General features: G+C 42.4%; 1 protein-coding gene across 4 annotated transcripts in view; it reads right to left on the bottom strand.

Moving 5' to 3' along the window:
- The window catches only part of CNTNAP5 (contactin associated protein family member 5), an 807,688-nt gene that overhangs the window by 251,556 nt on the left and 530,928 nt on the right, over nt 1-25,204 (bottom strand). For all 4 annotated transcript variants that reach the window (XM_045479457.1, XM_045479456.1, XM_045479455.1 and 1 more), the window contains exon 12: nt 20,345-20,464. In XM_045479457.1, the coding sequence (XP_045335413.1) occupies nt 20,345-20,464 (120 nt within the window). The remainder of the gene's footprint in view (nt 1-20,344; nt 20,465-25,204) is intronic.

A 25,204-nucleotide genomic window follows, 5' to 3' on the forward strand; every position in this document is an offset into this window, starting at 1 on the left:
TTTCATAGATCCCCTTTTTATTTAGTTGCACACTTCCTTTGCTGTGCAGAAATTTTTTAGTTTGATGTAGTCCCACTTGTCGCTTTTTGCTTTTCTTGTTTCTACTTTTGATGACATACCCGAAAAGACTGTTGACAAGACCAGTGTCAAGGAGCAACTTCCCTGTGTTTCTGGGATTTTTATGGTATCAAGTGTTAGGTTTAAGTCGTTAATTTATTTCGAGTTAATATTTGTGAGTGGTATAAATAAGGGCCCAAGTGTTTTTGTTTGTTTGTTTGTTTGTTTTTGCATGTGGCTGTCCAGTTTCCCCAGAACCATTGGTTGAAGAGACTATTCTTTCCCCTTTGAGTGTTCTTGGCTCCTTTGTCAAATATTAATTGAAAACATTTGTGGGGGTGTAATTCTGGGCTCTCCATTCTGTTCTGTTGGTCTATATGTCTATTTTTATGGCTGTATCCTACTATTTTAATTACTAGAGCTTTGAGGAAATGGGGAGATGTTTAAGGGTGTCCAATGTACTGGCGTGAGTGTGAATGATCTCATGAGCCAGACCCACACCAGCTATTATGCCTGCCTTTATTCCTAAAGGAGTTACAGGCCATGAGGTATCAAGAAGGCTTGTGGAATAAAATTCTATAGCATCATTTCACAGACATAACAGAGTATAGTGATTCAGGCTGGCAAAGCCATTTCTCAAACCGCACTGTGAATTTAGTTTTGAAGTCTGTCTTCCCATAAAGCTATGAGATCTCCCAAAATATAAAGTGTATCATTCATTCTTATTTTCAAATATGTGCCTAGGTAGTGCTGGGCCAGCCACAGGAGTACCTGCCCGGAAGGATAATGCACTGCCTAACTCTTTAAAAGCTTACCATCGTTTAGGGGTGGGGGTGGGGGTTGTGCACAGAAGAAAGACAAATGTCTCAGGCTATGGTACTTACTCTTCAGATTATAAATAAGTGGGATTACCCAGAGACTGGGGGGGGGGCAGGTTTGGGAGTGGCTGTTAGAGAAGCCTGCCAGCAGAGAATGCACTGTTTTCCTTGAGAATGGACAGAGCAACAGAAGCCTTTCACTCTCAGACCTCCAGAACCTGGGCTGTCATGGGGCAGTGCGTAGGATTTCAGGAAACTGTTGTCAAGGGACAAGATTAGTTAATCACCATTTGCTTTCTGCCAGGTTTTTTCCTCCAGCATTTCCAAAGCAGCTTTTCTATGCATGTGTAGTGGTCCAATGGTCCAAATGCAAAAGAAGTTTCAAGTTATGAGATCAACATACACACACAGACATTCAATATGACCACCAACATTATTGACAAGAGAAAAGAAAGAGGTTGCATAGTAGTAATGCTGTGATGTTCTGAAACATTGTGTATTATCATCTCTCTTGTGAAATCCCTCCCGGTCATCACCCCAGAAAGTCCTCTGTGAACGCACATCCTGGGTCTCTCCATGACCTCCTGGTTTCTCTTGCTCTATTTCAGAAGCTGTAAACTGTTTACCTACAAAGCCAGAATTTAATTTCTTTCATATCTTTTCTCTCATTTTATCTGATTGCTATTATTATTGTGATGATCATTATTATTATTAATAATAGCAGTAATTATAGATGATGTAAGCTGTTCTATCTGTTACTATGGAGATCGTCACGGAGAAGAAAGAACAAACAAAAGGAAAGCAAAAAAGGAGAGAGAGAGAGAGACACGAAATAACTCTGATTAATGAGACCTCATTCTACACACATATCCGTCTCTTTGCAGGACCAAAAAAATGTGCAATTTTTCTATCACAACGTATGGGAGGAAGGGAAGTCTACAGATTGTCAATACCCAGCTTAATTGAACTTAAATCACTGTGGGGAGCTGTTTATAGTCCTTTGAAAAGTGTGCCAATTCACTTATGCTCCTATTGTAATAAAGCAAGTCTATATTAAGGTCCCTGGGGTCACTTCTGGTACAGTTATCTATGTTGACAAAGTGGATTTTCTATGCCAGGGGTAAAGGCAGTTCAAATAATCCTCAAGCCACTGCCTGTACCACTCATTTGCCATCTATGCGTGCACAGCCTACTGACATCTCTTGTCGTTTTGCATTGATAGTTATTTAATTTTTCATATGTTTGTACCTTATCTCTCCATTTAAAGCACGGGCAAGGCCGCTGAGTAAATGTCTGCTTGGCAGGGGCTTCCCTGGTTAATGGAGGCAGATGTGGGGGAGAAAAGCGAGGGGTCTGGGATGGGTGGACCTGGCCAGCTCTGCCATGGACTACATTCCTGAACACGGCAGAGACATTTAACCTCCCCAAGCCTCAGTCTTGTCCTCCGTAAACTGGCTATGACCCTCTGAGCAGTGGTGATGCGTGGATGGAACAAAACGTACAGGGCGGAGCTGGACACACAGCCTGGCCCTGGGTACCAGACGGTAAATCAAAGTCCACCTTCTGATGAAGCCATTCGGGGAGCATCAGAAAGGGTCATTTCAGCATCAGAGACAGACATGGGAACCTGTGCTGAGGGGGTCAGCACCCTCCACCCCTAACCTGTAAAGGGAAGAGGGACACTTGGTGTAAAACAATGTCCAACTCCTTTAAACGGCCTCGGATTCCCACAGGAGCTGTCTTCCCTGTCAGGTGGATCAGCCAGCTGTCTGAGCGAGAATCCACCCGTGCGGCACTAGAACCACTGCAGATGTGGCTGCTTTCAGCGTCTGGCCTTCTGCTGCTGAGGGGAGTGCATTACCGGTTTACAGCCCAGCTCTGCCCACCACCCGCCCGCTGCTCCCCTGCATTAGCTGGAACACAGACACCAGGGCGCAGGGGGGCGGGGTACGGGGGAGGGCGGGGGGTAGCGACGCCCTGCTCTGGCCATTACTGCGCTTCCACCTGCCTGCGCGGGCCACGCTTTACGACTTCCAGACAACATACTTGACTGTGATTTATTCTCCTACTTTGCTGGAGCCTTTACTTTTTATGTACCTTTTTGGGGGGTTATTTTTCTCTTGTCTTGCTTTAAAATAGGTGGTATGATCACAGAGACCTGGGTAATCTGTTTTACGGTCTTGGAGTGGGGGGGGGGAGTTGAAACAGATCACGCGCACATCCTATCATGTTTGTTTGTTGCTCATGGGCTTCTTCAAGGAAAATGTAGTAAATGTCTGGAGTGTGCAGAGCATTATCTTAGGGACTGGGAAGGTAAGATGAGGGGCATGGGGGCTGAATGACACTCTGGACGCTTAAGCCCAAGGCATTCACAGCTGGTTCTGGGAGCAAAGGTCCCAAGGAAGCTGAAAGTCCGGCAGCATGGAGCCGGAGGGGTGGGTGTGGACACACCCACTGCACCTGCCCTCTGGGCAGGGGACAGGAGAAAGGACCATCCACATGGAAATCACCTGGTGGGGCTGGTGGGCCGCCTTTGGTTGCTGTCAGTATTACTTATGAAATCTCTAGGACTACGTCGGTAGCAGGTACTGTTTGGTGCATGCTGAGGAAAAATTGGCACTCACATAGATTTAAATCCAGTTCCTACATCTGTCACTTACTAGCTGAATGATGCTGGACATTCTCTTCCACCGTTCTGGACCTCTGATTTCTCAAAACACAAGCAAGAAGTGATCTCTACCTCACACTTGATGTGGATTCAGGAGATAAACACAGAAAATACAGCCCAGTATCTGGGACACAAGTACACCATGAGTAGTAGTTTCCATCCCTTTTTAAAGAAGGTCTAATGTTGGGGTTTCTGGGTGGCTCAGTCTGTTGAGCATCCCACTTTTGATTTCAGCTCCGGTCATGAACCCAGGGCCATGGGATCGGGCCTCATGTCGGGCTCCACTCTCAGCACGGAGCCTGCCTAACATTCTCTCTCTCCCTCTGCCCCTCTCCCCCATATGCACCCTCTCACAAACACATAAACAAACAAAAGAATCGCCACAGTAGCCAAGATTGAAGGTAGGAGCCCAAAAGGGAGACTATTGACTGCAAAGTCTTCCCCGTGGTCCCAGTCCTGAGGAGGGATATCCAAGGGCAGCATTCACATCTCCTTTCACAAGGTCACAAAGGAAGACAAGGCTTCTGTAAATCTCAGACTGTCTACTTACTCTGCTCTCACGGCTTTTAGATTCTGGCTCTAGAGGTGATTGACAAAAAGTAACTCAAAGAGGCACATGGAATGATTTGTCTTTCTTTCAGCTGACATCTCTGCTCCAGAGCTCATCACAGTATGAATGATATTGCCAGAGTGCCAGTGTCTTCTCCAGGGGGAAGCCTGTTCTGACTCCACCAGCAATCTGCTCTCTTCTTACTCAGCAACCATTGTTAACGACCTGTTTACTCAACCTCTCCCCCCACCACCCACTACACGGTAAGTTCCACGAGGCAAAAAGACTGTCATGTAAGTCGTTGCATGCCAAATACCTGACCCACAGTGGGCATTCACTTACCATGGAATGAAACATCCCACACAACCAGGGTTTTAGTGACTTCAGTGACAGCTCTTGAAATTAGCAGGGAAGTGATACAGGATGTGAAAGTATGTTTAGACATATACTTGAAATTCTGCTCTGCAGCCCAGAATATCTGTTGTGAGAGCAGCATATTGAAAAAAAAATTCACATATCACGAGGTGTCTGAATGAATAAAGCATAGTTAATTTGCACAGTGAAATACTATGCAGTTATAATAAATACCACACAACACCTTTCTAAACTGATTTATGATACGTCCCAGGAAGCACTGTAAAGTGACAAGATCAAAGCACCGAGGTGCAAAGACTATGCTACATTTTCTGCAAGAATAAAGAAGAAATAGAAATACACACAGGAAGGATAAACCAATATAAATGGTGACCTGGATAAGATGGGTAAGAAGAGGGTGAATACAATAGGAGAGAGAGTAAAACATCTTTGGTCAACCATCTTATATATAATATAAATATAAAAATATATTCATATATTATGTAAATATATAAATACAAGTACATATAAATACGTATGTTTAGCTTTTGTAACATGCAAATATTTTGCATAATCAAAATATAGGATTAAATCAAAAGGATAAAAAGAGGGAAAACCTAAAATTGAACATTAAGCAGAAACAAAAAGCCTCCCTGTATATTAAACAGACAAAATAATCACAAATAAGGAAATATTAATTCAAGTAACTTTTCAATGAGGTATTCTGTCTAGCTATACCCCCTTGGTAAAATATATTCTGAGAACAAAAGTTAAAATTCAGGAAATGCTACACTTTATTTTGTTATTGGTAGCGAATGGCTGATGTGACTCTGAATCTATTTTGTGTATATTGTCAGGTAGAACAAATGAGTAAATATATTGGTATTGTTGAGACAGGTTCTCAACGTGAGAGAAGAGAGATCCATATAGAAGAGAGAATGATGAGGGAAAATCTAATGGTGCTGTATTTGCATTGGCTATAACCATAAGAAATCATGATTTAAACACAAGTGTGCACATGTGCGTGCACACACACACACACACACACACCCACAGCAACGCACATTTTCTAGTTCGCTCCACTGAAATAGACTAGAAGTAATAAGAAAACCTAACACCTAGATCCTAATTTTTAAATACCATTTGCTACAAAAAAGGAGCAATGTTTTTTTTTGTTTATTTGTTTGTTTTTTTTTTTTTTTTTTTTTTTTTGAGAAAAAAGTTAGTCTGGATCTAGGTAGGGCAAGTTCAAGGGAATATCTGGTGCTAGAAACAAGGAAGTACTCCAAGATTAATGGAGGCAGGTAACAAAGCCATAGGAGCAGAATTAGCCGGAGTATTACTAGCTACACTTGGGGAAACTGGAACACAAAGAACATCATGATAATGGTAACAACATTTTAAAATGAAATAATTTATGAGTCTAGATGAGTCTAGAGTGACATAAGAGAGGTGGAGGCAGGGCAAGGAATACAAAGCTATTCTGAAAAAAAAAAAAAAAAAAGCTCTTCTGTAGAGAAGAATCCAGAATGACAGCTGAAAATGCAGAAGGAATTATAGGATTAGTAAAACAACATTTTACAAATTCCAGTGTGATTACATATGGGTCAGGGTCATTCCTGGATTGGGAGGAAACGTTGAGGAAGGAGATATTCACACAGTGTCTGCATATAATCCCACAGACAACTCACTGACTATAAATCACCTTCACAATGCAGAGATCTGGCGGGAGTGTGTTAGCCAGTGTTGGGGCTGAATTGCCCCAACAACATCATGTACCTATTAATGAGATGCACTGAAGAGGACAGACATCACCCATGAGGTTTTCTTGCCAAAGCATTCCAACGATAAAGAAATTATCAGAAAAAAAAATCTAAAAAAAATATGGAATATTTTTCTTTTTTTTTTTTTTTTTTTTTTTTTTTTTTAATTTCCAACGTTTATTTATTTTTGGGACAGAGAGAGACAGAGCATGAACGGGAGAGGTGCAGAGAGAGAGGGAGACACAGAATCGGAAACAGGCTCCAGGCTCTGAGCCATCAGCCCAGAGCCTGACGCGGGGCTCGAACTCGCAGACCGCGAGATCGTGACCTGGCTGAAGTCGGACGCTCAACCGACTGCGCCACCCAGGCGCCCCTGGAATATTTTTCTTAACAACTGGCTAGTACACTTCACAAAAAGTTAATGTAATGAAAGCCATACAGAAAAGATGGGTTGGGGGAAGGGAGTTTCTAGTTAAAACGGACTAAAAGGATATGACCATCAAATTTAAACATGTGGACACTGCTTGAATCCTGAAGAGAAATACAAAACCAGATAACACTGTACGGACAAGACTGACTCTACATTGAACAGTTTTGATTGGAGTAATGTTTATGTTCTTATGTATGATATTAGTATTGTGGTTATGTAGGAAAATACCTTTGTTCTTAAAGATATAAACTGAAGTCTTTAGGTTTCAAAGATCAGTATGTTGACAACTTACTTTCAAATAGTTCACAAAAAAAAGAAGCATTTTTTTAAGTTTATTTATTTTGAGAGAAAGAACATGAGCAGGGTAGGGAGAGAGAGAAATGGGGAGAAAGAATCCCAAGGAGGCTCCACATTGTCAGCACAGAGCCTGATGTGGAGCGCGATCCCATGAACCTTGAGATCATAACCTGAGCTGAAATCAAGAGTCAGATGCTTAACCAACTGAGCCACCCAAGTGCCCCAAGAAGCATTTTATACCAGGAGGAAGGGATGTGGGGGAGGGAGGGGGGAGAGAGGGAGAGAGAGAGAGAGAGAGAGAGAGAGAGAGAAGTGAAGGTCACACAAATGAGCAAGTATGGCAGAATTTTAACACTTGGAAAAGTTGGGTGAAAGGCATATGGGTGTTCATTTTAGTGTTCTTTCAACTTTTCTGTAAGTTTGAACATTTTAGAATAAACACATTGGGGAGGAAAAGATAATGCTTTGTGCAGCACTACGCCTGTAGTAAGTGTTCCAAGCTATTCCACTGTGCTCCGACAAATTCTTGTGCATGTGCCCTTATACCAACACACACATGGCTGAGGACTAATTATCCAAATAATTATCAAGTGGCAAAAATTAGTATCAAACTCAACCGTTCATACATGGTAGCACATCCATTCTCAAGTGCATTTTTATTAATAATGTTGAATTAATTTTCATGAGTGCTTTCAGTATATCAGGTGTTGTGTGCTTGTAAAAGTAATTAGTTATTATTTTCATTACTGCATCCCCAGAAACCAGAGTCAAGGTTGCTGATGATAGAGTAGTAAAAATAACTAACAATTATCATGTATTAGGTATATAATGCCAGGCATTTATTTTTCTTACGGGTTATCATGATCTCATATAAACTTCATAACCACCTTAAAAAATAGGTTCTATTATTCATTACAGAGAGGAAACTCAGGAACAGAGAAGCTGAGTAACTTAACATCACCAAAATCGACAAAACTAAGAAGTATCAGTGGTTGGATTCAAACCAAGCCCAAGCTCTTTACGACCACGCTAGATTTGGTGTATGTTAGTCTATTACAGGCATTGAAGATGGAGTCATGTGAATTTTTATAGGCCAAGAAGCTTCTTAAGAGAAAGAGAGGAGAGCCTGGTCTAAAGAAGGAGGTAAGGGAATGGTATTCCAGAAGAACAGAACCAGGTACAAGACCCAACACCTGAGGTCTGGACAGAACATTCAGAGCTGGCACTGTTAAACCCATGTGGAACTGTCCCCCAGGCCACTAGCCAGCCAATGTCTTTTGTCAGCTTCTTTTTGCAAATACATGTAACATATCCAAATGCTTGCATACTGACAGCACAAGGCTGACTGGTGCTCCCTTGACTTGAGAAGGAGGAACAAGGCTCCCAGACAAATGGACCCTCTGCTTCCCCTACTTCACAGAGCATAGAATCACAAGCTGCTAGCACGTCCTGGCTGTTTTACAGTTTGGAATGTCTAGACTGACTTTGATTCATGATCTCTCCCTGGAATCCTGGGCTCAGAGCAAAAGTGAACAAAAGAAAGCAAGCGTTTGGGGAGGCACCTTTGACTGACACTTGTTATTTCACTCTTCCAGACAAGGAAAGTGTCCTGCCCAATGGTGGCACTGCATCAGCATTCACAGGTGAGCCAGGAGCCCTCAAAAAAGGCCAAGGGCTCTTGGGTACCTGCTCATTACATCCCCACATCCGGGACCCTGCTGCTCTCAACAGGATTGATTTTCCTCTTTTTGCCCTCTCTGTCCAGCCCAGGGACACCTATCTTTCAAGGTCAAACCCAAGCCCTATGTCTCCCGGGAAGCCTTTCTTGATTGCTCCTCTCTCTGAATTCCTTTGGCGTCTAGATCCTACTATGATGGCAGTACTTGTTGATAATGACTTCTATTTTAGAAGCTCTTAGACACTGTCACAGATTGTACTGAGTCTATATGCACAATGCTCATTTACTTTTATGTAATGTACACATCAGCACACTGAGGTAAGGGTAACTGATCATCCCTATTATACAGATGAGGAAATTGAGTCTCATAGAAGTTAATGTGCCCGGAATACCATGGCTGTCAAGTATCTACAAGATAAGCACATGACTTAAATAGAATGGCCTAGATAAAAATGCTTTAAGAGCTAGAAGTTAAATATGAGATCCTTGGACATTGAGGGTAGTGATTCACAGTGTATTGTACAGCACTAAGTACCAGGCAGCCTCAGTAAACACTGGTTGACCGGACTGTGCCCTGATCCTCACAGCACTAAAAGGAAAGAATCACCAGGTATCTGCAATAAAAATGTGTTGTGAAAGGTCCACCAGGAAGGTGTCAGGATAGGCTCTGTGTTCAGATCTTAAGAAGAACTACTCTTTTAGTCACTGACCAGGCCCCTCCTAGAAGTGGGGGATGAATATGGAAGGGGACATGTTAAGAGTAAAGCACTATGCTAATCACCTTGTAAAGATATTTCCCAAAGTCTGGTATCTTCAGGTATTTGTTAAAAATGCTATTTCCGGGGTGCCCAGATGACTCAGTTGATTGAACATCCAACTCTTGATTTCAGCTCATGTCGTGATCTCATGGGGTTTGTGAGATGGGGCCCTGCACTGACGGTGTAGAGCCTGCTTGGGATTTTCTCTCTCTCCTTCTGCCCCTCTCCCCTGCTTGTGCTCTCTTTCTCTCTGTCACTCTAAAAAATAAAATAAAATAAAATAAAATAAAATAAAATAAAATAAAATAAAGAAAGCAGTGCGTGAGTTTGTAAGGGAGGGTGTGTGAATGAACGAATAAGCAAATAAATGAATGAAAGTCACATTGCAATCACCCTCCCCATCTTCTGTCCTGAGCCTTCTGTTCTCATCCACGTGGTCAGAGTCAACTGGCCATGCTAAATGGGTGTGTGAAAGGAATTTCTCTAAGTGCTTGTTAAAATTCTTGGCAATTCAAAGGTGACAATGCTTTAATTTCAGGGTAATGCTACAGCTTTATGACTTAGTAGTTTTATTTAATGGCCCAATTTAGCAGGAGATTATGCCGTCTGCCACTGGCCCAGAGAGACCACTTTAAAGCTCTCGCCTTGGACACAAGCAGATCTGCTCCCTGGCTTCGCCTAAGAGACCAGCCTTCTGGAAGCCCTAGGAGCCCTCTGAAGTTGCCACACCTTGGTGGACAGCATAAGATATCAAACAGGGACAGAGACACTTACAAAAAGTTTCCTTCCTCTAAGCCGTGGAACTGCCATGTTTCATCAGCTGAAAACAGTCCTTCGGAAAACACTTAATTTATAAAAAGCAAACTGTCCCTCTGAAATATAAGCAAGAATGCAACTATTATTCCAACTGATTAAACCGCTAGTGAGCCACGGCATATATGTCACTCATGAGTGAGCCTGAGTGGACACATTTCCAAGGAAAGGGGAAAGAAGAGGAGAAAGTCCTATGTTTCCTCCACCACCTGCTCGGTGTCAGTCACTCTCCGACATTCTCTAAATGTTAACTCATTTAACGGAGTACACACCAATCACAGAAAGCTATTATCATCACCCTTCATATACAGAGAGGGGAAGAGAGATACAAAGAATGAGGGCCTTGCGCATGGTCCCAAGACAATAAGTATAACAGATATTAATTATAATAATCTGAAGGATGTAAGAAGCACCAGGAATTGTTGTAAGACTTTCAATTAATGCATATGAATGCACATACTCTCATAGCCATGCCCTTCAAGATAGGCAGTCATGAATAAGGAGCTTGGGATTTGCACAGGTAGAAGGGGACAGGGATGGGAAGCGACGGTCAGACCTGTGCTTTCACAAGATCCCTCTAGCTGTTGTGTGAATTATGAATCAGACTGGGGAAGGCTGAGGACAAGGGTGGTTTTATTTATTTATTTTGAGAGAGAGAGAGAGAAGCAAAGAGAAAGAGGGAGACAGAGAATCACAAGCAGGCTACATAACATGATGAGCTGAGCCGAAAACAAGAGTCAGATACTTTACTGACTGAGCCACCCAGGCACCCGTGTGTGTGTGTGTGTGTGTGTGTGCGTGTGTGTGTACAACAAGGACATGAGATTTTAAACTTTGTGGACTTGAGAAACCATATCATTCTTCTTAAAAGCTTATTTATATATTTTGAGAGAGAGAGAGAGAGAGAGAGCACAGGGGAAGGGCAGAGAGAGGAGAGAGAGAATCCCAAGCAGGCTCCACTGTGTCAGAGCATAGTCTGACACGGGGCTTGATTTCACAAACCGTGAGACCATGACCTGGGCTGAAATCAAGAGCTGGCCATTAAACCTACTGAGCCAGCCAGGCACCGCTGGGGGACCATATCTTAATCATTTCTATATCCTCAGTGCCTGGCCCAGAGCAGACAAGCAATGCATAGTGATTCAAAGTCCTAGAGGAGAGTGTACGTCCCAGGCCTTGGGACCCTCTGGTAAGACACACAGCATACCTAGCAGGAACAGCTTTAAGTCTGCTGGCTATACTTGGGATCTTGTTTCTGTAACTTGCTAGCCTCATTAACATATTTGCAAAGCAAAACCAATTCCAGTTACTTTCCAGTATTGCATCTGGAACTAGCCCAGTAGCCAGCAGATATTCAGCACAACTGTATGAAGTCTGTAATCGAATGACAATTTTTTTGGCAACTATTTCTGTAATGACGGCTATCTAACTTACGATGAGAGACAAGCTTGAGAACCTGAGCCTCGATTGTTCCTGTAGACGACTTTGGCAGGGAAGTTAATACTTCCTTTTTTTGTTGTGTGTGTGTGTGTGCCTGTGTACGTATGTGTGTGTAAGAAGTGGAGTGTTTGGGGTAGAAGCCTGAAGGGGAATGCCAATAGGAGGCATGAGGACAGAACTTTATTATAGATGGGCAAGTCATCAACAACTAAATTTTACCTCTCTTTCGTGTAAAATCCAGCTGCCGAAAATTACGAATGTACTAAACAAATCAGGGAGAGATAAATGTGCCATAAGTTGGTTCTATACAATGTCATAGGTAACTCTTATTTCCTAATTTCCTATATACTTACAGACCTTTGTACAGTCCATACACAAACAGTAAACTCTCTGGCATTGCTCTAACTTCAAAGCGAGGCCGAGAACTGTTAGACCTAACTGAATGGATGCATTTCTTTCTTTTTGTCAACAGTCTGGATGATAATCTATTACCTGCAATCACACTGCACAATTATGTGCAGGAATATTAGAGAGACCTCAATTGCAGCTTCTCTACCTACTCCATTATGCATGCTTTGATGAGTTTTAATGAAAACAGATCCTGCTGCCAAAGAAGGGAGAAACAGAGCATCATAATAATGAGAGTGATAAGACATGGCGACTTGTAAGGTGGTTTGCAAATGGATTATGAGCTGTTTGAGAATGAAAAACAAGTTTTGCTTTAGAGATTTGACTAAACATTCCTTGTAAATTCCTTGCAATGGCTGATGATTGCCGTGCAGGTCTAGATACATGAAATTGGTATTGTATTCATCAAGAGAGAAAATCAATGCGTTTTTGTTACTGGTTTTAAACAAACAATTTTGCATATCCGTATACAATTGTACTGTACAAAGGAAAAACTGTGTGTGCCTGGGAAACATCTTTTAACATGTTGACAAGGTATCCTGTTAACATTAAACATGGCACAATGGAAGCTACATAGAATGAGTGTAAATGTCAAGTTCTAAAGAAAATCTTGTTGGAATGCCTCACCTTTCTAGTTCTGCTTTATAAATACTAGAAGCTTCCCCTCAGAAATGCTACCTCCAGGTTTCTCAAGCCTCAGAAATCTCATGACTCCTGCAGAAAGCAGCACAGACTTTATCGCTGGCAAGGGTGCACACCTATCTTTTACAGCTAGTAGGAGTATACAGATACCATCTATACTAGGACAGCAGTGAGGGAGAATGAGGGCATGATTAATAATCACACCAGGGTATTTGGTTACCCTATTTCATGACCATCTACTTTTTGAAACTAGGAAGTTCTCATATATATTATAATCCTCAAATGAACCTTTGAAGGCAGCCATTTTTTATCATCTCCATTTTACTGATAAGGAAACCAAGGTCCAGAATGCTAACCGACTTGTCCAAGGTCACACAGCTGGAATATGCTGGCACTAGAATTTAAATTCCAATGTGACTCCAACACATGTGCTACTCCCACTGGTCATTCCCGTATTTGAAGATAAGAAGGGATTTGGGGAAGGCTATCAATGGGAGGTCTTGGAGGCAATGGGGAACAGTTGGGCACAGGTACTCTTGGATTTGGAGAAGATGTTCCACATAGTAGAAATGAGTCAAGCCCACTTAAATCAGACATTGAGTCAGTATCCACAGTTCCAGACTGCTATTGATTTAATAGGACAGGACCTTAATCTAAGATAAATTAGGGGAAGTGGGAAAGCAAAAAGAGAAAAGGTCAAAATTAATCTTTAATTTGGCTGCAATTTCTTAGAGTTCCATTTACAATGAGCTCATTGGAGCATGCACAAAGTAGAACCAGGATTCATCATACTCTGTCCCTAATTTTCCATCAAGGAGCTCACAGATCCATAGGAACACACAAGTAAACACTGACGTTTATGATGTAGTATGGTTGGCATCAGGATGGAAATACAAAGAAATGAGAGGAGAGCACAGAGTGGGAGCACCCAAAATACAGGTACTTCAAGTCCAGTTGTCCAGAGAAACAGAGCCAATAGAATATGAGTATTAATATCTACTTATATCTATATCTAAGTCTATCATCTATCAACCAAGTAATCAATTTTAAGGAATTGGCTCACAAGATCATGGAGGCTTTCTTTGTAAGTTCAATGTCTGCAGGGTAAACCAGAAGGTTGGAGACCCAGCAAAAAGTTGCAGTTGGAGTCTGACGGCCATCTGCTGGCAGAGTTTCTTTTTGTTTGTTGGAAGTCAGTCTCTGTTCTACTTAGGCCGAGGTCCATCCACATTTTGGTGGGTAATCTGTCTTATTCACAGATCACTGATTAAAATCTTAAACTCATCTAAAAAAAAAACACCCTAACAGAAATGTTAATGATAATTACTGACCAAATATCTGGGCACTACGATCTAACCAAGCTGAAACATAAAACTGACCATTGCACTGAGGGAAGAAGGAAACATCTGAGAAGCCTCCTTCTCCTATCTTCCAACCCCAAGTTCTTGCACAGATTCCTCAGATGTTCACTGATTTCAACTGCTTTCTGTGCCCTTCTCTTTCTCCATTCCTATCTTCTCCTTTGTACTGATCCCAGTGCCCAGAACTCTCTCACTTCCTGATGGCTTCTAACCCGCCCTGCAAGCCCACCTTACATGCATTTTCACCCAGTAAACTAGTTCTGAGTCTGCCTAGATTACTTGTTGTGTTAAATGCCCTCCTACATACTTGCCCAATTAGACTGACACAGCCAAGCATGATCACAAACTTCACATCATTGGCTAAAATTACCCACATTCAGGCCAGGAAAATTTTAACACCAGGTAGGTAGTGGTATGGGGCCCAGGTCTCCTTTTTAACCAAACATTACATTTTAGTATGCCATGGTTTCTCTTGGTGTTCTATGTGTCCTTCAGTAATTCACCAACTGAGTGACTTAGCAACTTTTAGTCGATTACTTCTCTCTGTCTCTTGTTCAGTATGTGCTTCTTTCATTCATCTTAACCTCACTCCCATTCGGCCCACAAAGGGAGGTCCTATCTGCCTCAGGTTGGAATCTATTGAACAAATCCATGTTTCATATATTTGCATGCTTTGTGGGTTTCACTGACAGCCCTCTGCCTCACTGCCATCCTTGATCCTTGACGAATTCTAATCATTTGTTTCCCCAACCTTCTTTACACAGGCTACCTTGGGTATTTGCCATTTGCCCTGCCAATACACCCTCTCTCCTTCTGCTGCCTTCTCTGTGCCCAGGAAGGCTGCTGAAAAACATTACATCAGCAAGCGCTCTTGCCTTCTGAATTCTAGCTGGGTTGTCCGTGGAGACATGGGAAACAGACTGGTAGGACCAAGGGGAGATCGAGGTCATTCCCCAAGCTCTTTGCTGGCTATTCCCACACAAGAGGCCATAGTTCTTTCAACCTCTCCATATGCTGCTCTCCTTCCTACTCTGGCAACTCTCCCTCCCTTCACTTCCCTGGGCCTGAGAGTGGGAACAGCCCCTCTGTTACTAGCTCTGTTCTGCGGTCCTCTTCCCATAATTTCCTTTTGTAGGCTCACACCTTTGTAAACAGTCCCTAATCTGAGCAAGCCCTCTGAGAGATCCACTGTCCTCAATATAAAGGAACAGTGCTAACACCTACGAATGCTCTGAGGATGGCATCCTGTGGCTGGTGTTCAGAAAGTAGTTCATCTTTCACTCAGAGACATTTAACTAGTCTGACATGCTCAGTAACTGTCTATAATAAAACATTCCTTCTTTTCCCCAGAATTGACGCAGTAGATTTCCTCGCTGGGAAACTTTCGTTCAGATTACGGACCTGCAACAGCTTTTGCTTATCCCTGCTCAAGTAAAACTGATCCTTTCCTATTCATGCAATTTGATTAGTTTTTCAGTGTTCTAAACTTGTGACTCATCTTGGTGAGTTTTGTGGCCCCCACAAATATGCAGGCTCGAGACCCTTGAACTTTGTTCCTGACATTCATTTGTTCTTCCTGGAAATGCCCTCTTTCGTCTCTGCTTCCGGCCTGTTAGTGCTCCCCCTCCAGGTATCAGAAACATGCACTGCCTGCCTACCCAAAAACCCTTCCACTCCACAAGAGGCTGGAAGAACACGATACACTTCCTGTCATTATCCTTATATTATAATTTCCACTGTGTCTGCTCCATGACTAACCTGTGAAGGAGACTGAAATGATACCATTAGGGGTAGAATTCTGTCCTCCTGAAATTCTAACCCTCAGCACCTGCAAGCATGACCTCAGTTGGAAATAGGTTCTTTGCAAATGTAATCAAGTTAAGATGAGGTCATACTCCATTAGGAGGGGTCCTAATCCAATATGACTGGTGTCCTATTTATAAGAGGATACATGAGAGGAGAAAGTTACCTGTGACTATGTCACACAGAAGCAGGGTGACACTGCTGCTTCAGGCAGTCACTGAAGGCTGCTGCTACGGCCTAGGAATGCTCATAGGTTGGGTGAGCCAGCAGAAGCCAGAAGAACCAAGGGAGGATTCTCCCCTACAGGTTTCAGAAGTAGTGTGGCCCTATAGCACCTTGATTTTGGACTTCTAGCCTCCAGAACTGTGACACATACACTTCTTGGTATTTTTAAGCCACTCAATTTGTTATAGCAGCCAAGAGAAGCTGATGCAGACACTATTTTGTATCCTTGGCAATCTGCACAGTGCCTGAAATGTGCAAATGTACACTAAGCTGAACTGAATGGTAAATCATATATAGAGATGTTAGAAGTAGCCCAAATGTGTATTCCTGCAGAAGCTTCCTCTTTATCTTCCTCATCCATGATTTCACTCAACACTCCATCCAAACAGTGGCCCTTCCTTCTCTCCTACCCACTAGCTCCGTGGTGAACTGGCTTGGAACACAGTATGAGGTATGGCAGGCACAGGATCAAAACGTGTAGAGGTTCAGATACAGTCCACTTTATACATAAATCTAATCGCCCCCTTAGGTTACTCCCATACATTGGCATACTGTCCCTGTGCAGAGATCATGCTGCCATCCAGCGAACGGGGCAGTTACTATGTGAGCATCTGGGAGGTCATCTCCCCAAGATCACCCTGTCCTAGGTGAGATGCACAGACTTAATCTCCCGGGAGGGGTGAGGCACCACCTTGCCATTAGGAAAGGGAGCTCATGCCCTCCCCTGCCCAGGGTACATTGTAAAGAGAGATGTATTTTGGATTCGAATTTCCTGTTTTCCAAGACTAAAATCTGTCCCTCTTCACTTTCATGACATCTGTTTGCAAGTATCCATAGACTTCTTAGGAGAAACGTCCCCTTTTCGGTTGAACCTCAAATGATCTCTCATGGAATTCTAAATGAGGAAGGCCTGTGAGACCACCTGGCCCCAGATCCTTATTTTAGGATCCCAGACCTTATTTATGGACAAGTAGGCCAGGGACACTCAGCTGACTAGCACAAGGTTCCCTGCCTTCCGGTGTCATTTACACTCTCTGGGTTACCCCAGTAATGCTGCTGAAAAGTGCAGAGAACAGCAACTTTTTGTTTTCAGAAACCGGATCCTAAGCAGAATGAGTCTCCCCTCCACCCTACCCCACCCCTGTTCAGTTCTCTTGGTTCTCGCTGTCCATTTCCTCTCTCCCTTCCTGGACCCTCGCTTCCCTGGACCCCTTTGTCACATTTTTACAGGTGTTACAAATCACTCATAGTTAAGAACATTTAACATATATAAATAAAAAAAAATGTATGTGATCATTATATTTATGTTTTTAGAAATGTCAAATATGAGAATTACAGAATTCAGCTTGTGCGAGGTTTGCTTTTATTTCTATAGTTCTTTTAGGAAACAAAAACAAAAACAAAAGCAAAACCTCTATGTTTTGCAACTGCACATAACCAAAAACCGTATGTAAAAGAATTGCCTGATCAGGGATAATCAAGCCTATCCATTCCCGAACACAACTCTGAGGTCCTGATTCCTTCAGTATCACATCAGCAAAATAGCAACCTTTAAATACAAGTGAAAATTCATCTTTAGCCATTCTTGGACAAAACATCATACAGAAGCCCTGAGAGAAATGTTTCCAATGAGAGGCAGGGAGCTCCATGTAAATGAGACCTATGAATCAATGGCACCCTTTGTGTCCCTGAACTCGCATTAGTTTGAAGAGTTTAAAAATTTAAAGCTACACTTAATGTATATATTTTATTTTCAAAATATTTTAATGGCATGGGGCGCCTGGGTGGCTCAGTCGGTTAAGCGTCTGACTTCGGCTCAGGTCATGCATGATCTCATGGTTTGTGGGTTCAGGCCCCGAGTCAGACTCTGTGCTGGCAGCTAAGAGCCTAGAGTCTGCATAGGAATCTTTGTCTTCCATGCCCTCTGCCCCTCCCCCATTCGTGCTCTGTCTCTCTCTCTCTCTCAAAAATAAATAAATGTAAAAAAAAAAAAAATTTCAGGGGCGCCTGGGTGGCTCAGTCAGTTAAGCGTCCGACTTCAGCTCAGGTCATGATCTCACACTTCGTGGGTTCAAGCCCCTTGTTGGGTCCTGTGCTGACAGCTCAGAGCCTGGAGCATGCTTCGGATTCTGTGTCTCCCTCCCTCTGCCCCTCCCCTGATCATGCTCTGTCTCTCTCACTCTCGAAAATGAATAAATGTTAAAAAAAAAAATTAAAAAATAAATTCAAAATATTTAATGACAAAAAGGAAAGTTGATGCTTGATTTTAAAATATATATTTAAAAACAGATACATTCACAGAAGAAATACACATACACATTCACAGAAAAAAAAAATCCCAAGGAAATCCTAACAATAGAGTACCAAAAGCAGTCTCTGGGTTGTGGCTGAGGGGTCACTTCAACATTTTCTTGATACGTTGCTTTTCTCCTTAAATTTTCTATAATTAATATTGATTTACTTTATAACAAAAATTGCATCACTGTGTAAAGCAAAACATAAGCAATACAAGTATCCAATTAATGTTTTAGTGATATAAATTATTACTGCACCAGAAGGTTTTGTTTGCTTCCTGAGTCTTGACTATTAGCTCCAGTATTTATGACCTCGAGAAAGTCACGAAGTTCTCGTCTTCTCTTTCCTTCTATGTAAGACAGAGATAAAAATATCTACCTCGGATTTTTATGGTGAGGAGGGAAAGAAATGGTATTGGTAAGCTCTCAGTTCAGCTCCTGAAGTTGGTCGGAGCTGAGTGACCATACCTGATCTCTCAGCAGCAGGAACCACTCTCCTCATCCTCACTCTTCAGCTAAATCACTTCCTCCATTTTTTGGTAAAGTGTAGACCAGGGACAACTTGCATCGGAATCACTCACGGGGCTCAGTAAAAGGGCGTTTACTAATTTCGAATGTCCTCAGCTAGAAAGTCTGTATTCTTAGCAGGAACTGCTGGAGATCCATTTGTTAATTACATTTGGAAAATAACCAAGATCCAGGGAGAAAACTAGCTCCAGGTTAGCACTATAGGTTACCATAACGATGAAAAGAAAACAGTCCCACAGTTTCTAATTATATTATGGGCTAGTTGGGAAGCAGTTAGCATACGTGCAGGTTGGAGAGACGCACTAAGTGTTAAGGAAATACAAGGAAATGCTTCTAAATCCGTGTAAATAGCATCTTCTGCAGAAAAACTTTGGTCGTTTGCATCCAGATGAACAAATTGCAAAGTGCCCATAATCACCATTTTTGCAATGGTTTGCTTGCATTTCTACCTGTGATATGCCCGGCATTTCTCCTGATATTCCTGCCTCATAAATGAGAGTGGCTATCTAATTTCTCCGCATATCCTCCGTGCCAAGGCCAGTCTGCGGCTACAGAAGGAGCTCAGGGAATGTGCTTGCCTTGTTGCAGGGACGCCTGAGGCCTGACGACTCAATGAGCTTTAATAGCCCCTGCTTTTCTGCTTTATTACATGATTCTGTTGTCATTTCCAAAGGCCAGTGCTCGGAACAAACACACACAGCGCGTATGCGCCAATGAGTGACCCTCACGATGGTGAGGGTACTTGCACTGCTGAATTTTTAAGAAACTATTACATCAGGTTTGGGCTTTGTGGAATTATTTTGCAGAATAAGTTAGTGATCATAGATTGTTTCTAAATCCGTGCAATAATTGATTCTTACTATGTCTTTCTGCACTTTAGGAAGGAGTGGCTGGGAAAATGCAAGTAATTCACTTTTCTTGTTGGGCTCCTACTGGGTAACTAGCCTTGCTGATTCCTCCAATACTCATGATTGTGTCTAACCTTCAACTCTGGGAGGAAGGAACTACTTTGCCCATTTCACTGATGAACAACTGAGCCTCAGAGAGCATATGGGATTCACACCATCCCCAGGGCCAGACATGAATCACACTTCCCCACTTCCTGAGTCAGGGTTCTCTATTGATTTTCAGGTTTGCTTTTGGTTTGTTTAGTTGTTTTTTCCCTTTTCTTTCTGCTCTTGAGTTTTAAAAGAGAAAATGTCCTTGGCAGGGTCTACAGAAAATGCTTCCTGGTTAATTCTAGGTTTGGCGGAATGTGATTAAGACCATTAAGTCTTCCTCTCCTATGAAAGATAATCCAGCTGCTAATTGCTATTATTTACTTAAACACCATGCTCCCCATACCTGAGGTTGGCTCTTTAAATTTTTATTTACACAGGTCCCCTTCCAGTGGACTTCCCTGTGCTGTGTACCATCAGGTAGCTCGGTTAAGCCTGAGTGGGGATTCTGCCCCTTACCTGTGATGTTGCAGTACACTTGGAGGGGTCCCAGCGGCCCGCTGCCATCGGAATCGATATAGAAGAAACCAGCCGTGTTCCCTTGGTGCCTGTATACTTCGCAGGATTGCTCGTAGAGGGCTGGAAAGACACAAAGACAGCAGAGATAAAGCTTTGCTTGGCTCTACATATCACTCTGGAGGGATCGGTACCTCCTACCTATATCTACTTTCAGTGTTGGTTCCTCCTGCTTCTATAGCCTCGATTCCCCCCTCCCATCAAGTCCTAACAAATCAGTGTCCCAATACTGATGGAGTTAAGCCTCCATTCACCCGAGCATTTATTCACTTATTCTTCCAAACGGCTCAGAGGTTACTTCCTCCAGAAAGTCTCCCCTTCACTCCTTTGTGGCCCTTTTCTCTGCTGACAGCTGTGCCCCTCCTCTGTGCCCACACAGTGGACTGAGCTAGGATCACCATACACTGTTCTGTCTTCCCCAGTGGTCACAGAAGCTGGAAGAGCAGTGCTGTCTCAGGCTGTGTTCTAGCACCTGGCACAAGGCCACATGCACAGCAGGACTTCAAAAATGTTTGATTAGTGGATGAAAAACTGAATGAATACATACAGTCAAGTCTTTTTTAATTAACAAAATAACACTATCTTATTTCTACACAACGAGAGCTCGGCACAGTACCTAAAACACAGAGCAGGTGTCCAGTCAAGTTTAGTCCATTTTGACTTAACAAGCACTCACTAAGTTCCTAAGATGTGTCAACAGTATGGTTGCCATGTGACCACAGACCCTGAATGAGGCAATCAGTCTGTGCCATCAAAAGCGCACAGAGAGAGGCTGTAGCCATAGCCACAAAGGTGTTTATGCACACAGAGAGAGGCAGGCACAGGGGCCTGGAGATGGGGTACTCGGACCAATATGCAGATAGGAGAAATTTATAAATCTCATTACATCAACATGAATGGATTCGGTGGTGTGTAAAGGAAGCATCTGCTGTCTTATGCATGAGAATGTGGAATGTCGTCTGATGTTTCAGACACGATGGCATAGCTCAGAGCAGCAGGTACATATCCAATTATGTCATCCTTCCACGCTTAACACACTTCAGTGGCTCTCAACAGCTTTAAAGATATAGCACCAGCTCCTCACCTTAGCCAGCGTGCCCCTGTGACTAATGCCCCATCCCAGAAATACGAAGCTGCATTTTGTCATGATCAAGTGTGAGGGGGTTCTCAGGTAATTCATTACCAATAAAGTTCTAAAGCTTGAGAGGGTGTGACTTTTTATAAATTAGAGTGAATTCAAGGTTATCCTTGTACCCATATAATTCTCTCTTGCAGTCATGCACCCTTTCTGAAGCAGAGGTAAGTGGGGGAGTCTAGTTTGCATCGTACACACTGAGCGTAATGTACAGCTTATTCATGTTTGCCCCAACCTAACACACCGGAGTGTGCGACACACGTATGAAAGTCAGCTCTTACGTGAGTTATCCCTCCTGGCCACTCCCACACGTCCAAGATGGCAGTGGTGTCAAAGGAGGTACTGTTTTCCCGTTCAGGGTAAATGCCATGCAGGCAACATACAAAGGTTACATAGTGGTTAAGAACATGAGCCCTGGAATCGAATTGGGTGGTTTTGCATCACAGGGCTACCACTTAGACTTACGTACTTACGCTTACCACTTACTGGGAGAAGCCACTTCTCCTGTGGTAGGCAACCTTGACGGTAACTCATCTTATCCACACCCTTAGCTTTTATGTCTTGTTCCTGATTTCATGCCCTCCCCTTAAGTGTGGGCTGGATTTACAGATGTGCCTCTAACAGAATATGACAGAGGTAGCATCTGTCATTACCAAGACTAGACTTTAAAAAGGCAGTGGCCTCCATCTTGGGTGTTCTGGGATCGCTCGCTGTCAGGGAAGTCAACTGCTGTGTCCCGTGGCCGCTCTGGAAAGAGGACCCCCGGAGTGAGCTTGGAGGCTTTGGGCATGCCATGTGAGTAAGCCCTGAAACAGATCTCCACAAACACCAAGATGACTGCCGCACTGGCTGACATCTTAATTGCAGCCCTGTGAGAGACTGAGCGAGAACCACCCAGAGAAGCCCAAGGGCCCAGGGAAACTATGAGGTAATAATGTTTGCTGTTTCCAGATGCCAAATTGTGTTATAATTCATTACACAGCAGTAGATGGCTAACAAACTCCCAAAGCATTAATTTTCTCATGGAGCTACAGGTATAAAAAAGAGCCTGCCTCATACAACTAGTAAGGATTCGAAGAGATACTCATAACATAACCACAAGGCTTGTTAGGCAAAACCAACATGTCTTGCCTCCTTTCTGCGTGGAGATGATGACGTTCTAAAAAACATTTTTTTACACATTTATTTATTTTTGAGAGACAGAGAGAGACAGAGTGTGAGCAGGGGAGGGGCCAAGAGACAGGGAGACAGAATCCCAAGCAGGCTCCAGGCTCTGAGCTGTCAGCATAGAGCCTGATGGGGGGATCAAACCCACAAACCGTGAGTTCACGATCAGAGCCGAAGTCAGACGCTTAACAGACTGAGCCACCCAGGCACCACCAGAGATGATGATTTTTAATTCTTAGTCCATTATTTTGATATTGACTATTTTATCTCTGAATAGCACATTTAAATTGATGCTGCTTGATTTGTTTTTCATTTTTACAGGCTATTTATTCACTTACCAATATAAAAGATAAGAATTAGGCTTTTTCTTTTTTTAAGAATTAAAAAAAAAAATTTAAATTTATTTTTGGAAGACAGAGAAAGACAGAGAACAAGTGGGGGAGGGGCAGAGAGGGAGAGACACACATAGAATCCGAAGCAGGCTCCAGGCTCCGAGCTGTCAGCACAGAGCCGGACGCAGAGCTCGAACCCACAAACCATGATATCGTGACCTAAGCTGAAGTCGGATGCTCAACCGACTGAGCCACCCAGGTGCCCCAGAATTAGCTTTTTCGTCACACCCATATTCAAACAACTTTCCATTCCCCCAAATTTCCAATACAGTTGTATTGTAATTTTAGTTAGATCGATGGATACTATTTGCAATGACATGACAACATACATCCATTCATATATAGCAAATCTTATAATGTGATTAATTCTCCTTTGCTGAAACAAATGTAACTTGTTGAGATTAATAATTGCCTTATTCTCTCATTTGCCTACTTGTCTATGTATCTGTCACCAATTTAACTCCTAATTCACTAACAAATCTCTAAAATGACTCCCAGTATAATCACGTAACAACTAATATAAATGGGTACCTAAGGGGAGAGAGAGAAAGAATGGGGACAGAGCTGAAAGCTAGAACTTTCTGGACACTTATAGTTTTAATTTTGAAACAATACAAATATTTTAAATAATTTTTGAACATTAAATATAAAGGAAAAAGAGCAATTACTAAACATTTAAAGGAAATTTATTTTTTATATAATTTATTGTCACATTGGTTTCCATATAGCACCCAGTGCTCATCCCAACAGGTACCCTCCTCAATGCCCATCACCCACTTTCCCCTCTCCCCGACCCCCCATCAACCCTCAGTTTTTTCTCAGTATTTAAGAGTCTCTTATGGTTCGCCTACTTCCCTCTCTGTAACTTTTTTTCCCCCTTCCACTCCCCCCGGTCTTCTGTTAAGTTTCTCAGGATCCACATGAGTGAAAACATGTGGTATCTGTCTTTCTCTGCCTGACTTATTTCACTTAGCATAACACTCTCCAGTTCCATCCACATTGCTACAAAAGGCATTTCATTCTTTCTCATTGCCACATAGTATTCCACTGTGTATATAAACCACAATTTCTTTATCCATTCGTCAGTTGATGGACATTTAGGCTCTTTCCATAGTTTGGCTATTATTGAAAGTACTGCTATAAACATTGGGGTACAAATGCCCCTATGCATCAGCACTCCTGTATCCCTTGGGTAAATTCCTAGCAGTGCTATTGCTGGGTCATAGGGTAGATATATTTTTAATTTTTTGAGGAACCTCCACAGTTTTCCAGAGAGGCTGCACCAGTTTGCATTCTGGTGCAGCCGCTCTGGAAAACAGTGTAAAGGAAATTTAAACAAATTCACTAAAAATTGTTTCAAGTAATACTGACATTAAGTAGTTTCTTTGTAACTTTTCATTACAGAAAGTTTGAAATTAATGTAAATAATACAGAGTAATTGGGGTGCCTGGGTGGCCCAGTTGGTTGGGCATCCAACTTTGGCTCAGGTCATGATCTCAGAGCTGGTGGGTTCAAGCTCTGTGTCGGGCTCTGTGTTGACAGCTCAGAGCCTGGAACCTGTTTCAGATTCTGTGTCTGCCCCTCCCCTGCTTGTGTTCTGTCTCTCTTTCAAAAATAAGTAATAACACATTTTTTAAAAATTAAAAAAAATAGAATTGATGCTGGTTTAAGCAGGTATCCAGGTGCAAAAGAATGGAGTGGGATCCCTACTTCATATCACATACAAAAATTAACTCAAAATGGATCAAGACCAAATTGTAAAAACTAAAACTATAAACTCTAAGAAGAAAACATAGGTATACATCTTTATTACCTTGGATGTGGCAATGCATTCTTAGATAGGACATCAAAAGCACAGGCAACAAAAGAAAAAATAGATAAACTGAACATCAAAATGTAAAATTTTCATGCTTCAAAGGACATCATCAAGAAAGTGAAAAGATAACCCATAAAATGAGAGAAAATATTTGTAAATCATGTATCTAATAGGAGACATATTCAGAATATGTAAAACACTCTTAAAGTTCAACAATAAAAAGACAACTACCCCAATTTAAAAATAGACAAAAGAGGGGCACCTGGGTGGCTCAGTTGGTTAAGCAGGTGACT

Source organism: Leopardus geoffroyi, chromosome C1, assembly GCF_018350155.1.
Source record: "Leopardus geoffroyi isolate Oge1 chromosome C1, O.geoffroyi_Oge1_pat1.0, whole genome shotgun sequence".
Lineage (NCBI taxonomy): Eukaryota > Metazoa > Chordata > Mammalia > Carnivora > Felidae > Leopardus > Leopardus geoffroyi.